General features: G+C 31.4%; 1 protein-coding gene across 1 annotated transcript; it reads left to right on the top strand.

Annotated features, from left to right (window-relative positions):
• Positions 1 to 6,224: 6,224 nt before the first annotated feature.
• On the top strand, positions 6,225 to 11,030 carry LOC125055565 (juvenile hormone acid O-methyltransferase-like). The gene is made up of 4 exons (XM_047658024.1): positions 6,225 to 6,229; positions 8,739 to 8,910; positions 9,110 to 9,218; positions 10,853 to 11,030. The coding sequence occupies exons 1-4, from the start codon at positions 6,225 to 6,227 to the stop codon at positions 11,023 to 11,025; spliced, it is 459 nt and encodes a 152-aa protein (XP_047513980.1). The 3' UTR covers positions 11,026 to 11,030.
• The last annotated feature ends 3,391 nt before the right edge of the window (positions 11,031 to 14,421 follow it).

Genomic DNA, 14,421 nt, shown 5'->3' with positions numbered 1-14,421 from the left:
ATACTGAACTGTGTGTAAGTTTTTTTTTAATAAACTAAAAACTTAAACTAGATAATGTCTACTAACATTGCACATATGGTCGCATGAACTGAAAACATAAACCCATTTGATAGGTTATAAACATATTTAACAATTTTATATACAAAGAGTAATATTTTCTCAATATCGCACAAATCCGGGTTTGCTAGATATTTTTGAACAGGCGCAAATATAAAAATTAAATAAAAACAAATTGTCGGAAATAGTAACATGAAATTATAATTAAAGTCATTTTGATGTTATATTTGAGGTTATAATGCTTAGAACAATAAACATGTATAATTTTGAATGCGTCTGATTATGGGTATGTATGTGTCTAATCTAGGTTTTTAATTTATTTAGGAACATCGTACTGGGTAGATAATAATAAAAAAATAATATGTCTATCTTGGAAATATGTCCTGCAATATTGTTTATATCTACTTACTATATTCCACTGCAATAAATGGGTTAATATTACATCATGTAAGCTCAAATAATGGGAATACTAATAATTTTTATTTTATTTTAAGTATATGACCATATAAAGAAATATTTTATTAGGGCCGCAATTAAATCTATATAAATAATTTTAGTATTCTTATTATTGTGATATTATTTTGATTTTTATGGACATCGTTTAATAGGTTTTTATTGAATAATTGGTAAAAAAAGCTAAGTAAATAAAGCGAAACGAAGTCTACTAGGGCAGCAAGTAGAAAATAATTGTATGTAACCTGACCACTTCATATAAGTAGTTTCGATCAAAAGTCGTTCAAATCAACCTTTCTGGTTATTCTTATATCGTATAGATATACCTACTACTGCTCTAAGCTCACTGTATTAACTACGCTAGGAATTAAGTACGGTTTTATGAATAGACCAAGTGATTTGAGGAAAGCTTACGAGTATATCCTATTAACATTATAAATGCGAAAGTTTGTCAGGATAGGTGTTTGTTACTCTTGCACGTAAAAATTACTGAATGGATTTTAATGAAACTTTACAATAATGTAGCTTATACATCTGAATAACACAAAGAGTATTTATAAAGATATTGCGTGAATTGTTAAAAATATCAAGAGAGTAGGAAAAATCTACCATCTACGAGCTACTCTTGCGTGCGCTGCCAAAACCGCTAGAGTTACACACATGTAATGTATGATGGAAATATTTATATAAAATAGTCCTACAAAAAAGCCCGCCACATTATACATCTATATCTTATGTGTAAACCATTATAGCCAAAATAGTGAACCATAACTACAATAAAAATTGATGTTTTATTTTAAATGCACATTTGGTAGTAATAAATTGATTCCTAAATGAAAATAGATACTTTTATCGCTTCTAGTGCATAATATCTGTCTAGACGCTTCCTGAGTGTACTACAGTTACCGTGTAACGTCATATTATAGCGATAGCGATGTCCATATTGTGTCCTGAGTATTTGTATGCAGTCATGGCCTGGCGGCTTGATCATGAGACTCTAAAAGGTCGTGCGTTCGAATCTATGCACCAACCAAATGTGCACCAGCCTATTCTATAAATTTTCTTTATATTTAACACTCGCTCGTACGTGATACGAAAACATACGAGTGCGCCTAACACAAAAGGCTATTAATATAAAAATTATGACGAATCACAGAATTTCTGTTTCAACATATTGCAATTCCAATGAAGTTCATTGAATATCCGTAACTCTGATGTTATGAACTTGGGACCGCATTGTACTGAATTGAAACTGTATTGAAGTGAAGTTTCCAATAGATAGCTTGTAACGCGTAAATCAAAAATTAACATAGACATAAATCCGCAAAAGAAAACACAAATTTTACATAACTTTCACTTTTTACGCATAAAACATTGCTCTCAAAAATGAATAATTTTTACTGTTTTTTAATAATGTATTATTGCTCTGTTCCTATTGGTAGCGTATTACTCTAGATAAATAGGCTATCCATAGGGATATACAGGGTGTCTCAAGACTGTGGGACATCAAGGGAAAGCCCCTTAAATATCGTAGATAAGATATTTTGCTGAAAGAAGACTTTATTAAGTATATTTCGCAAAGTATTATTAGCATTCAATGATTTTCTAAATTTTACTTGTCTCGTCTGGGAATCGAACCGACTCAAATGTGAAAGAACATCCGTTATTTTTTTGATGCCAACCAAAAATAATAAGAAAGGAAAAAAAGGAAAAACGTAAAATGTTTGAGTCAAATTTCAAGAAAATTATCAATCTTAAGAATTGTCCTGACATATTATTATCTACTTATAGCCGACGATGATGTTTGGAAAATAGCTATATTTACATTCCATAGATAGTATTGGTTATTCGCAAATAAAATACTTAATCTTCTCGAAGTGGTCGGCTTGTAATAGTCGGAGAACAGCAGAGTTTTTAATTAATGTTTTCCTCTTGGGACGCCCTGTTTGTATTACAACATAATATCTATAGTATATAGATATTATGTTGTAATTCAAACCAGTAGTTCCTGAGATATCGCGCGCTCCACTAACCAAGTTTTATAATATGAGTAAGTATTTAATAAGACATTAAAGGCCACACATATTATGTTCCACTTTTTATTGAAAACTTGAGTAATTTATGCAAAAGGCGTTGTTTTACATTGTTATCATTTCTCACATAATTAAAATGCAAATAAAACCATAATTTATGACTTACAGGTAGGATGTACAATGTACATATATAGATTTATTATGTAAGTTATAAAATAATCATGCCATGACTGATCGTATATCTCTAACCTTCTGACGTCGAAATATATTATTTATTAAATAGTTTTAAATTACTTGTCTTATGTAAATTAGTAACGTGTAAAATTAATTAAGAAACGTTTATCAAAGTCAAAAAGATAACCTCCATAAATAATCAATAATAAATAAAATAGCTACCTATAACGTGGAGTTTCTTAACATACAATGCCAACACGAAATAATTGTTTCGCCGGGAATCAAACGGTTCTAGATTAAGCATTCAATGAACCAACTCAAAATGTTATACAAAAAACATATGATGGAAACAGCCTTAAATATACCACACAAGTTCACAATCATTTTTAATTAAATCAAAGACTATGTACAAGATTTAAAAACACCAGTAAACTACATAATTTTTAGGTCATGGCCTCAGACTTCTGTATCTGTTTCGTAATCCTTTCCTTATATCTAAGTCATGCTGGACTTTCCGTCATCATACTAGCCAATGCTTAATGCGCTGGCAATGGCTTTGTACTAGTAAGTCATACAAAACTGGAGTAACGCTATGAATCTCAATACCCCAAGCATACATCAATTGAGAACTGTTAAGGCTCTCAGATGGCATTAGACATTCTTTTTATGCGGCCCATTCAGCTATATATTCTGCATTGCAAATTCTAAGCAATAAATATGCTAATAAATGATATTGTAAAGGGATTTAATGATCGTAATCTATGAAATGCCAATAAAGTATAATATAATTATGATCTTGACACAAATAAACTTGATTATAACTAATAAGGTTAGTGTAGCTAAAACTATGACAATAATTGATAAATAAATAAATATTGTAAAGTAAAGTGTATGTTTGCAACATTGTAACGTTCATAGTGCAAATAGATGTGTACTACATAGGCCCGCGTTTACTTTGAGCCGCGGTAAAGAGAAGGGAGGTGAGGAAAACGCTTAAATGTAAACAGGTCTACACTGCCCTTGACGTTGCCCGGTAATTGGCGGAAAAATTTTCCTTGCGGACATCAGAGAGCGGCTATACGAGCGGTAAGTTATGCTTACATGTAGCCCTCTGATTTCTTCAAGTGTGGGAATTTGATTGAAAAAGACCAAACACAAGATTGTGACATTTACGCCGTATTCCAGCACGAATTGCTGTGTCAGTGTCTCGGGGTAGACTGCGGGGCGCAGTGGAGAGCTGGAGCACTGAGGTAATAACAATTAGTTATGGAAAACATTAAATTAATGTAATTTTATCAAAAATTTTTTCTGAAAATGGATTGCTTGGCTTGCGATAAAATATATCTATCTATATAAAGTGTCAAAAATTGGCTATGTTTGGATTTTTTTCCTATCGAGCGAAGTTATTTAAATCGTGTATCGATCTTTCAAAATGGATACATCAACTACTCAACTCCACGATAAATTTTTCCATTCGCCCTACTTCAAGAAACGACGACGAAAAATGGAAAGAAACAATGTACTTTTTTGGAGTTTGGCGACCAGATAGGTCCTTAAGCCAATTCTGGATTGTATAAAATCTTCAGCTAACAAGCCAAGATGGGATTAAGTTGCATCTACAAGCACCACACTGATCTTAATGGGATAGCTTAGTTCTGCATTATGAAGTGTTAATAAATACTCGTGGCGATACATGTCACCTTCATTTGTGCAAAGTACATTTTTCCAAGATTCGGACAAAGGTCTCTTCTAGAAATTAAAAAGTTTTTGATTTGACACACTCTCGTGAAAATGTCGAAGACTGGATTCCGGAAATGTAAAGCTTGTGCATCTGTTAAAAGCCCGCAGAGTAGAATGAAAAGCAGTTAATCAGAAAAAAGAAATAAGTACATCATATATGTAAACTTGGCTGGCCGCAACTCGGCTTAGCTTGAGCGTCAACCGTCTTCTTAATTCTTAATCTCAGTATTAACTCGGACCCGCAGGTATATCCGAATGATACAGATAGTCTTATACATAGACTTAGTATATACTGGCGTACGCCAGTATATACTAAGTCTATGGTCTTATACGTCTGTCTCTTTATCGTTGTGTAGTTTTTTTCCTATTAGTGAACAGGAAACGCCAAATGTGCCATTGTGTTAATTTAGAAAGTAGTTTAATCCACAAAAATTTAATTAATCCAAAAAAACTATTAAAACGAAATACTCTTTATAATTAAGCGTCATTTCTAGTTTAATAAAACATACAAAAATTATCATTTACGTCATGTTCTTAAAAAAATATCTCACGATCTGCGTAGGTTTGTAATAAATTAAAATTGCGTCACCGATACATACAAATTACTTGATAATCTTTTGTTAATTTGTTTGTTCTATAAAACAATAACATTTTTTTTTATATTCTTCGCCCGTAGTAAAATATTATCTAACAATTACACATTTTTTATTTAATGTACACGGAGGCATGGTATAAAAAGGTATGTTATCTACCTTCCTCCGCAAAACGCTATTAAATTCTCAACAGTTATTCCTCTTACTTCAACACAAGGAGACAAACGAAATGAACAACGTCGGCCTTTATAATAAATCAAATATTCAGCAGAAGACCGGTGCTTTACAGTATTTAAGAGAATATTACGACGTGATTAAGTGGAAAAAAAATTCATTAGTATTTGATATTGGCTGTGGTGATGGCAGTGTAACATCGAATGTAATTAAAAAATCTATCCCGTCTTGTAAGACCGTGATAGGGTGCGATGTTAGCGAGGACATGATTGGATTTGCAAATGAACATTATTCTTCAGAAAGTATCCAGTTTACAGTTCTTGATATAGCAGGTGATCTGCCGAATGCTTTACGGGAATGCTTTCATCATGCCTTTTCGTTCTTTGTTATGCATTGGGTCCAGCAACAAGAGTAAGTAGCCTGAACAATTTTTTTATAGTCATAGTATACAGCTTATATAATTTACCAGTTTTTTTTTCAACAGTTTAATATTATTTAAATGTTTTGAGAATATATAATTATGTATATGATATTACTCTTATTTAATAATGAGACTTGCAACGAATGCTTTTTAATTTTATTTAAACTAAATAATAAATAAATGATAAGTTTAATATTTGTCTTGCATGGCTTTCAATGATCGTTTTATATAGAAATTAACTTATTTTTAACGGAAATTTACAAAAACATATGTTCCATGATATTAGGATATCTTTCGACGTATATATATAGTAAAGTCGGTTTGAGAAGTGGGAGACGACCCACAATATTTATGACGGCAAATTGTACTCTAAATTCTTATAGAAACAAAGTATGCATTTATCAAAAGAATTTTACCAGCGATTCGATCGATTGGTCGCCATTTTGTATGGAACCTCTTACCCACCCCTAAAGAGCAGTATATTTCGGCCTGGAATTAATTATATTAAAAGTCACTTTTTCGCGTACTTGGGCTATCAATTCACAGAAAATTCAGTATTCTTCGCATGGCTGAATATATATGGGGTAATATTAATCCAACACGATTGCCAATCTTTTTAAACAAATACTAAAGTTACAGCAATTTCGAAATTACATTTTAATAGGTAACAATTGTATTAACATATTTTTGATCATATTAATAACTGGTTGGTGTCCTCTGTTATGTCGGCATGTGAATTTTGATTTAAAATGGAGGGTACCCTCCGTACACAAATTGAATTATACAGTTGGCGTATACGTATATAGTAATAATGGAATAAGTATATATATTATATATATACAAAATATACTTTCGTGATAATGCAAATACATTGTTACATATAACTTAGATATAACATTATTATTATCCTAAATAAAATTAAAATAACATAATACTGCTATCATAAATTATTATAACAAAAAACAAAAACTAACCTAAAAATGTAATAATTAAAATATATTATTAAAAGGAGTCAAAAAAACATAAAATATGGATACATCTATTCAAAATTTTTAATATGTGTTTAGTAAATTTTTCACTGATGTCATTGAACTAACATTGTATCAAACTAAATTAAATCTTAAATTGTATTGTAATCCACAAAATTTTTAACTTAATTTTATTAAATGTGTACACCCGGTGTGTATCTAATTTCCCGGTGTGTATCTGATTTACTAAATATATTGCTAAGATAGATTTATTGTCATTTTATTGCCAAATGTAATCTTCACAATTATTCAAATATCAAATGATTATGCTACAATGTTCAAACATAATTCCAAGATTGATTTAAATGTTGTTGCTTTCATTTTTAACCTTTGCACAATACACTGGAGCGTTGGTGGACAAGGAATAGTATATTTCATTACTAGTGCGGAAAGCCTGTCATTGCAAAGAGTTTCGACAAATGTCTACCCGAGCCGAGGCGCAGTCGAAGGTGAGGGTTGACAGTCGGAACAAGTTGCAATGACGGTTCCGCACGTGTACTGAACGACTATTTTTAATACAGTTGCGAAAAAATTATGCAATTTAATAAAATAATAAAAAAACAATAAACTCAACTCACTAATCATTTATTTCTTATACAAATTATTGTTCACATATACATTGGTACAGTTTTTTATACTAACTGGAGAAGTTTTAGGTTGCATATTTATTTACTGTTTGAGACAAACTATTATTTATTTCGTATGAATTTTCATGTATATTTAATATATAATATAACAAACAACTAAACGCGCAAAGAACATTTTTGGAAAATGGCGCCAACCGTAAAAGAATATAAGCAGATTTTTTTTCTTCACCCATTCTGGGTAGGCAAAGGGAACTATGCCCATACAGCCAAGTCTTCAGTACAATTTTTTATTGATATGAAATTTAAGGTGATGAAATGAAATCTAACCTAACTCATTGAATCAAATCATTAAATCTTATATTGAAACAAAGCAGTAGCTTCTTTTTAGAAATATTTGCATGAATCATAAAAACTTCTATGATTTTTTTTAATAAAAACTTCGTGGTTTGTTTTTTTCTTTTTAATAGACATTAATTTGACAGTTGGGAAAGAAAACGCACTAGTTCGGAAAAGGTAAAAAAAAGCACGAGTGTGTAATAGCCCACATCCCGAACGCTATACATCCCTGCAATACGCCACTTTTTGAGCAACTGTATTAAAAATATATTATTATAAATCTATACTAATACTAGCTGACCCGGCAAACCTCATTTTGGAATGTATATTATTTCTAGGAAACTTTTTTTAGTTAGATAATAACTATCTACTATAATAAAAATAGGGGTTGATCGTAGAAGGGTGACAATTAAGGTTTGGATGTATTTTTGTATGTTGTACCATAAAAGAAGACAAATAAAATTTTCGGGGTGATAGTATCATAAAATATAGCATCCCATTCTCAGACTAACTAAATATGCATTAAAAATTCATGAGAATAGGTCGAGTCGTTTCGAAGGAGTATTGGAACGAACATTGTGACACGAGAATTTTATATATTAGATTACAAATATGAAAGGCTTTTATATCTTAATAAATTTATTCTGAACTGCTGGATCGGTTTCATACTTTCTCAATGTTATAGGCATTATGTAATCTTAATATATATAAATTACGTGTCACGTTGTTTTTCCGCTATGGACTCCTAAAATACAGAACCGATATCAATCAAATTTGCACACCGTGTGTAGTTTGATCCAGCTTAAAAGATAGGCTTACATCTTAATTTATACCCGCAATATTATTTTATTGTAAATTATTTGTTTATCATAAGTCAAAATTCTAACAGATGGCGCTGTGTTGAAAGTACCAACGTTTCACATAAGCTACAATTTAATGTCATAACCACTAAAAAGCATGGTGGTCCCCATGACTGGTGTTCTCCTACCGCTTTCCTTGAATATTTTGCTACTATGTAATATAACAAAAACCTTAGCCACAGCAAAGCTTGGCCGGTATGCTAGTTCTAATATATTTTTTTAAAATCCAGGCGCTAAATATCTTATACTGTTGTTAAACTATAGTAAATTATCCTTTTTCAGAAACGCGTTTCGAAATATCTATAATCTTCTGCAGGGAGATGGTGACTGTCTGGCAACATTCGTAGGACAAGCAGCCTTCTACGACGCATTAAGAGAACTGGCCAAAAGAAAAAAATGGAAAATTTGGCTTAAGGATACGGAAAAAATTATATCACCTTACCACGACAGCTCAGTAATATGTTTTTTTAATTTAGATGAATTGTTACGTTTTCAATTGTAACGATAAGGTGCAACTTTTAAAAATTTTGTCGCCTAAAAATTTTACTGTTCATAAACACTATTAACACAGCAAAACTTATATTTTATGTTAACCCATTATTATTACTTGGACTTTTTATAGTATGTTATAATACAGCATTTTTATTTTCCAGAATCCTGAAAAGCAACTCAGAGAAATGTTAGATAAAATCGGATTTTCGTTTATTGAAATACAGTACAAGAGATTATCTTTTCAGTATGAAAGCGCAGAATTATTTCAGGGTAAGTTATTTAACGATATTTGGTATATTTGGCGTTTACATATATTTAAACAAATAAATAATGCACTTAATTTGCGTTTATACCCGATAAAGAAAATTCACGTTTAAGTAATATAATGTATTATGTACCGTAGCGAAATAATATAATGATACTAGCTGACCCCGCAAACGTTGTCTTGCCATGTATATTATTTCTAGGAAACATTTTTTTAGTTTAATAAAATTAAGTATCTACTATAATAAAAAATAGGGGTTGATCGTAGAGGGGTGAAAATTAGGGGTTGTATGTATTTTTGTATGCTGTATCATAAAAAAAATAAAAACAATTCTATTAAATAAAAAAAGGGGTTTGAAATATAGATAGTAGCCGATTCTCAGACTTACTGAATATGCATAAAAAATATCATTGGAATCGGTCGAGCCATTTCGGAGGAGTATGGGAACGAACATTGTGACACGAGAATTTTATAGATTAGATAATGTAGCGACAACAAACAGGTTAATTTTATCCGTAAGATTATACAAAGGTACAATTTGTAAGAATAAGGTACATATATGTTTTTTAGTTAGAAGACATATAAGTTGGCAAGCTGCTTTTCGAATGATGGGATACTTTAGCAGACTTCAGTAGAACTTTTTCCAGGCGACACGATACTTTATTAGACACACATGAATAGAATGATAAAAAGTAGAACAGAAATTATATTGTAAACATCCATTTATATAAGCAATTTCTAATATAACGTTTTGTATTAGTTATGGGTCTTTGGTGACTGCTTATCGACCCGATAATTTTATTGTACTTTAAAATAATTCTAAAAAAACTGTACTAAGACTTTTAACCAGATGGCCCCCGATGCGGAGCCAATTTGGCCAAAAAAATAGCCTTCAATGACTAAGAAAATAACACACCAATACGACAATGCGATAAAAATAGGAGGAATGGTTGGCCGAGATGCAACCGTTACAGAATGTTTTTAGGACATAATTGGTTATGGGTTTAAGAATATCAGATTGTTAAAAAAACGTTCATAAAAATTTATTTTTATCAAAATATCTCACAAAGAAACTTTTTATTGCTAACTAGCTGGCCTGGCGAACATCGTACCGCCTAACAGTCGATTCTTTATTTTTTTTAAATACTTATTCTACTATTCGGGACACCGGTCTAGCTAGTAAGATAAAAAAAGAAAGTTGATAAGACAACAAATACATTATGTCAAAAAATTCAAATTTACCTTCCCGGAACCCCTCCACTAACACTTGAACTTTATGATATGGTATTAAAGTTCAAATTGACTTTTAAGTATTATTACGAATATTTTGTATGGGAATATAGAAAAGTGTTGTTTTTAGACTTTTTCAATCAATTTTTTTAAATTTTTCTCTCCGTAAGAACCATCCTCGTACTTCAAGGAATATTATAAAAAAAGAATCAGACAAATCGGTCAATCCATTTTCATGTTATGTCGTGACAACGGAAAACGGGTTTCATTTTTATATATATAGATGTCGATGTGTTTTTCATCTGTTGTGATCTCGACGTAACTACTCTATAAGTGATGCTGTTAAAGCCCAAATTTGTTGTAAATATATTTTATTGATAAGAAAATAACTTAATTTTCTCTTTTATAGAAGCGATTAAGGCACTCACTCCATTCAAGATTCCTGCAGACATATTCAACGAATTTTTAGCTGAACTTTTTGAAGAAATGCAAAGAATAGATTTTGAAGTCTACAAATATGAAAAATCTACTAGTGAATGGGTTCATAACTTTAACTTGTTTATTCTTTATATAAAAAAATAATGTATGTCTATTGTCTATATCATAAAACTTAGATTTTGTCTAGCACCAGATCACGTGACCTTTCTAATATTATCCAGGCGGTAGGTAATGGGTCACGCATGCAAAGTGTTATTTTCTAAAGCGCAACGCTGGTACTTTGCAAATCCTGATAGCGATTGTGACTCCGACTTCTATTGAGTTTTTGTACCAAGGTTGCAAAATCACGAAATTGCGTATATACCCAATTTTTGATTATTTGATGATTTTATGTAAATTATCGTAAATTATAGATTACTGTCACTGCGATGATTTTCCTTTGCGGGCACATATGGTTTATCCACAACCTTCGTTGAGGTTGACTATTGACATTATCTAAAAATATATACCTTTGGAATACAGGCCACTATTATGTTCCAAGTTTATTAATTCACGGCTAAAGATCATGAACATTAAGAATAATAAAATAAGAGCATTTTACATTCATAACAATTAATTGGCGATTAACTTAATAAATAAATCGATGTATATTTTTGTTTCCTATTAATATTCTTTTTCCTTTACATTAGTCATATTTTTATTAAGTTGGGTAACATATCTACAATCGCCAACCATAGATTAAGTCATGGATTTATATCGTTAGATAGGGCCTTACCGCAGTGAGACCGCGCCGTGTTGTCGCACAGTCTAAGTGAGTGAGACTCACTAACCTGGGATCAGTGCACCCCTAAACACAGTGTTAGCCGGACGTGTTATAAAGGACGTTTGCGAGCAGTTTAGTGTCACAAAATGCCATGCCTTTCTAAAGTGCAACAACAATTCTAGAAACACAAATAAAGCCAGAGGTGTAACATTTCACTCGTAAGTATTGCGATTTGATTTAAAAACTTTTATTTTTCCTTCCGCACTGTCTAAAATAACAAATTTAAATGGCGAGTGCACGAAAGAGAAAGTAGTGTTTGCAACTAATGTAGGAGAAAAAGAGATGACACTAGTTTCGACCGTACCTTCTACACAAATTGCACTGTTTTAGGACGCCATGTTGACGCACACATTCAAACGTTTTCGTTAACGCTAACTTTCGAAAACAATGCCACAGTTTTTGGTGTCGGGGCCTATCTAACGATATAAATCTATGGATTAAGTGTATTCGTTCTCCGCAATAATTAAATAATGAATTATTCATTATTTTTAGTATTACTTGATCCCACAGATCCTTAGATTATAATTTTCAATTGTTCTTTGCCAATTAAATATTATTTTATTCTATAAACAACACACATTCCATCATGCAAATGTTCAAATTATGATTTGTAGTAATTAGGGACATGCCGAACATGCTATGGTAAACTCAAACTCAACCGGGCGTAGAGCGGGTAAGAAGAACTGTCAAGAAACTTTCCACCACTCTTTTTAATCGCACAAGTATTGAGTCATACAAATTGTTTGAACTGGAGCAAATCAATCCCAAGGATTAGGATCATTTAAGTTTTCCTCAAATTTATAAAAAGCTTTATTGATTAATTTTCGTTTAACGAGGGCTTTGAATTTATTTAGTGATAATTGTCTAATTTTGCTTGAGAATAAAATTTTATTCATTTTTATAAGGAGTGGTTTATCTTTTGGAGCCTTGTCGGTCGTACACTCAAATTATATATATTCTATTACGCGTATTATACTGGTGAAAGAAACCATTTGTTTTAAAATCGTTTATATTTTTTTGTACATACTACAAGGCTTCAAGAATATATTGACCAGATAGTGTCAAAAGATTTAATTCCTTAAACTTATTCCGTAACGACTCCCTCGGAGAAACACAACAAATACCCCGAGCAGCCCGCTTCTGCAGCTCATATATGGATAGAACCTCTACAACAACACCCCACAGAAGAATACCGTACGACATAACGCTGTGAAAGTAGCAATGATACACAATTTTAGCAGTGTCCTTATCAGTAGCTGTCGAATTATCTTTACTGCATATGCTGCAGAGCTCAGCCTATTCGATAGTCTCTATGTGTTTGGAGTTTACTATCTATTGTTGTGCCTAGAAAAACAGTTTTGTCAACAAAGTTTAGTTCACTGTCCTTACATATTTTCAGGTTACCAATATCTCGCTTTACGCTATATATCTGTCGATAGTGAGCATATAACCTGAAACTAACACCGTTTTTAAAAGTGATTATAAAAAATATGATAAATGAAGCAAAAGATGATATCCTTGGAATATTACAGAATTAAATAGTTCAACTTAGATTACTTTAAGCCACCGTCTTCTGTCGGAAGTCACGAGACATTTTATTTTCTTATTTTAAGTATGTTTTTTTGTTTTTGAATTGTTCGAATGAATACCTACATCTGAGTTTAATCATCGTAAGTCAAGGCAGAATACTTAATACCAGCGTCCGTCATTTCAAAACTAAGCGTTATTGAATGCAGTTTTTGCCATGCCAAACCAGCTGCCCCCTACCAATTCGACTTAGGATCCTTCAAGAAGTGATCGTACTTATTCTTAAAAGGCCAGCTACGCACTTGCGAGCCTTCTGGCAATGTTAGTGTCCATTGACGGCGGTATCACCTTACATCAGGTGAGCCTCCTGCCTGTTTGCACCCCATTATGTAATAAAAAAAGTGTGTGCGTGTAACCTTTACGCACGATTGAAGTAAAACTTCTGTGTCTCGGCGTTGACGGCATATATCACTGAAATGATTAAATATTAACTTAAATAATAAATATCATATTATAATTTCATTATATTTATTATTCATGTGCTTTACAAAGATTATTCAAATACGAAGGTTAGATCAGCACATGTCCATATAACCTTGTTATTGAAAATTATAGAATGTCGCTATCGTCAGAAAATTTATTATTAATTTACTTATTTTAAATAAATAAATCAATAAGTATATTTAGAGATTTTCAAAAAACTTTGCAATTTATTTATTTTTTTTTACTGTTGAATTTTGTTTATTCACTTTGCTATTCTCTCATACAACTTTGTTACTTTTATATAAAATATACTAATTTGGTAATATATTAATTTGGTATTAATTTATTTCTTCCAAAATCGTAAAATACAAAATTAAGCGAAAAAACTGGTCGTATGTATAACAAAAGAAAAGCAGGCTAGGATGGTAACCTCTTTAGTGGAATTTTAATTTGGTCACATGTTACTAGTATGGATTTTCATTTTAAATATAAATATACTAATAATAACATAATTACAAGAAACAGTATCAAATAAAACGAGTGAATACTATCCTAAATAAACACTACCAAGAAACTGACTTATATCAGTTCAAATAATGCACCACTAGATGGCGCTGATGGACTTATAAAACGCACTATCGTTGTTATTTTTAAATAGCGGAAACTACACAGACTATAGTAAGCGTTACTTCCGTCAGAAAAAAATC

This window comes from Pieris napi, chromosome 13 (genome assembly GCF_905475465.1).
Source record: "Pieris napi chromosome 13, ilPieNapi1.2, whole genome shotgun sequence".
Lineage (NCBI taxonomy): Eukaryota > Metazoa > Arthropoda > Insecta > Lepidoptera > Pieridae > Pieris > Pieris napi.
Note: the sequence above shows the minus strand (reverse complement) of the source record. Positions and strands in the feature narration are given on the sequence as shown.

Excerpts from the sequence above, each read along its gene's own strand:
- LOC125055565 (XM_047658024.1), top strand. Across the intron at positions 8,911-9,109 it reads CACCTTACCACGACAGCTCA|AATCCTGAAAAGCAACTCAG; the intron begins GTAATATGTTTT and ends TTTATTTTCCAG. Across the intron at positions 9,219-10,852 it reads AAGCGCAGAATTATTTCAGG|AAGCGATTAAGGCACTCACT; the intron begins GTAAGTTATTTA and ends TCTCTTTTATAG.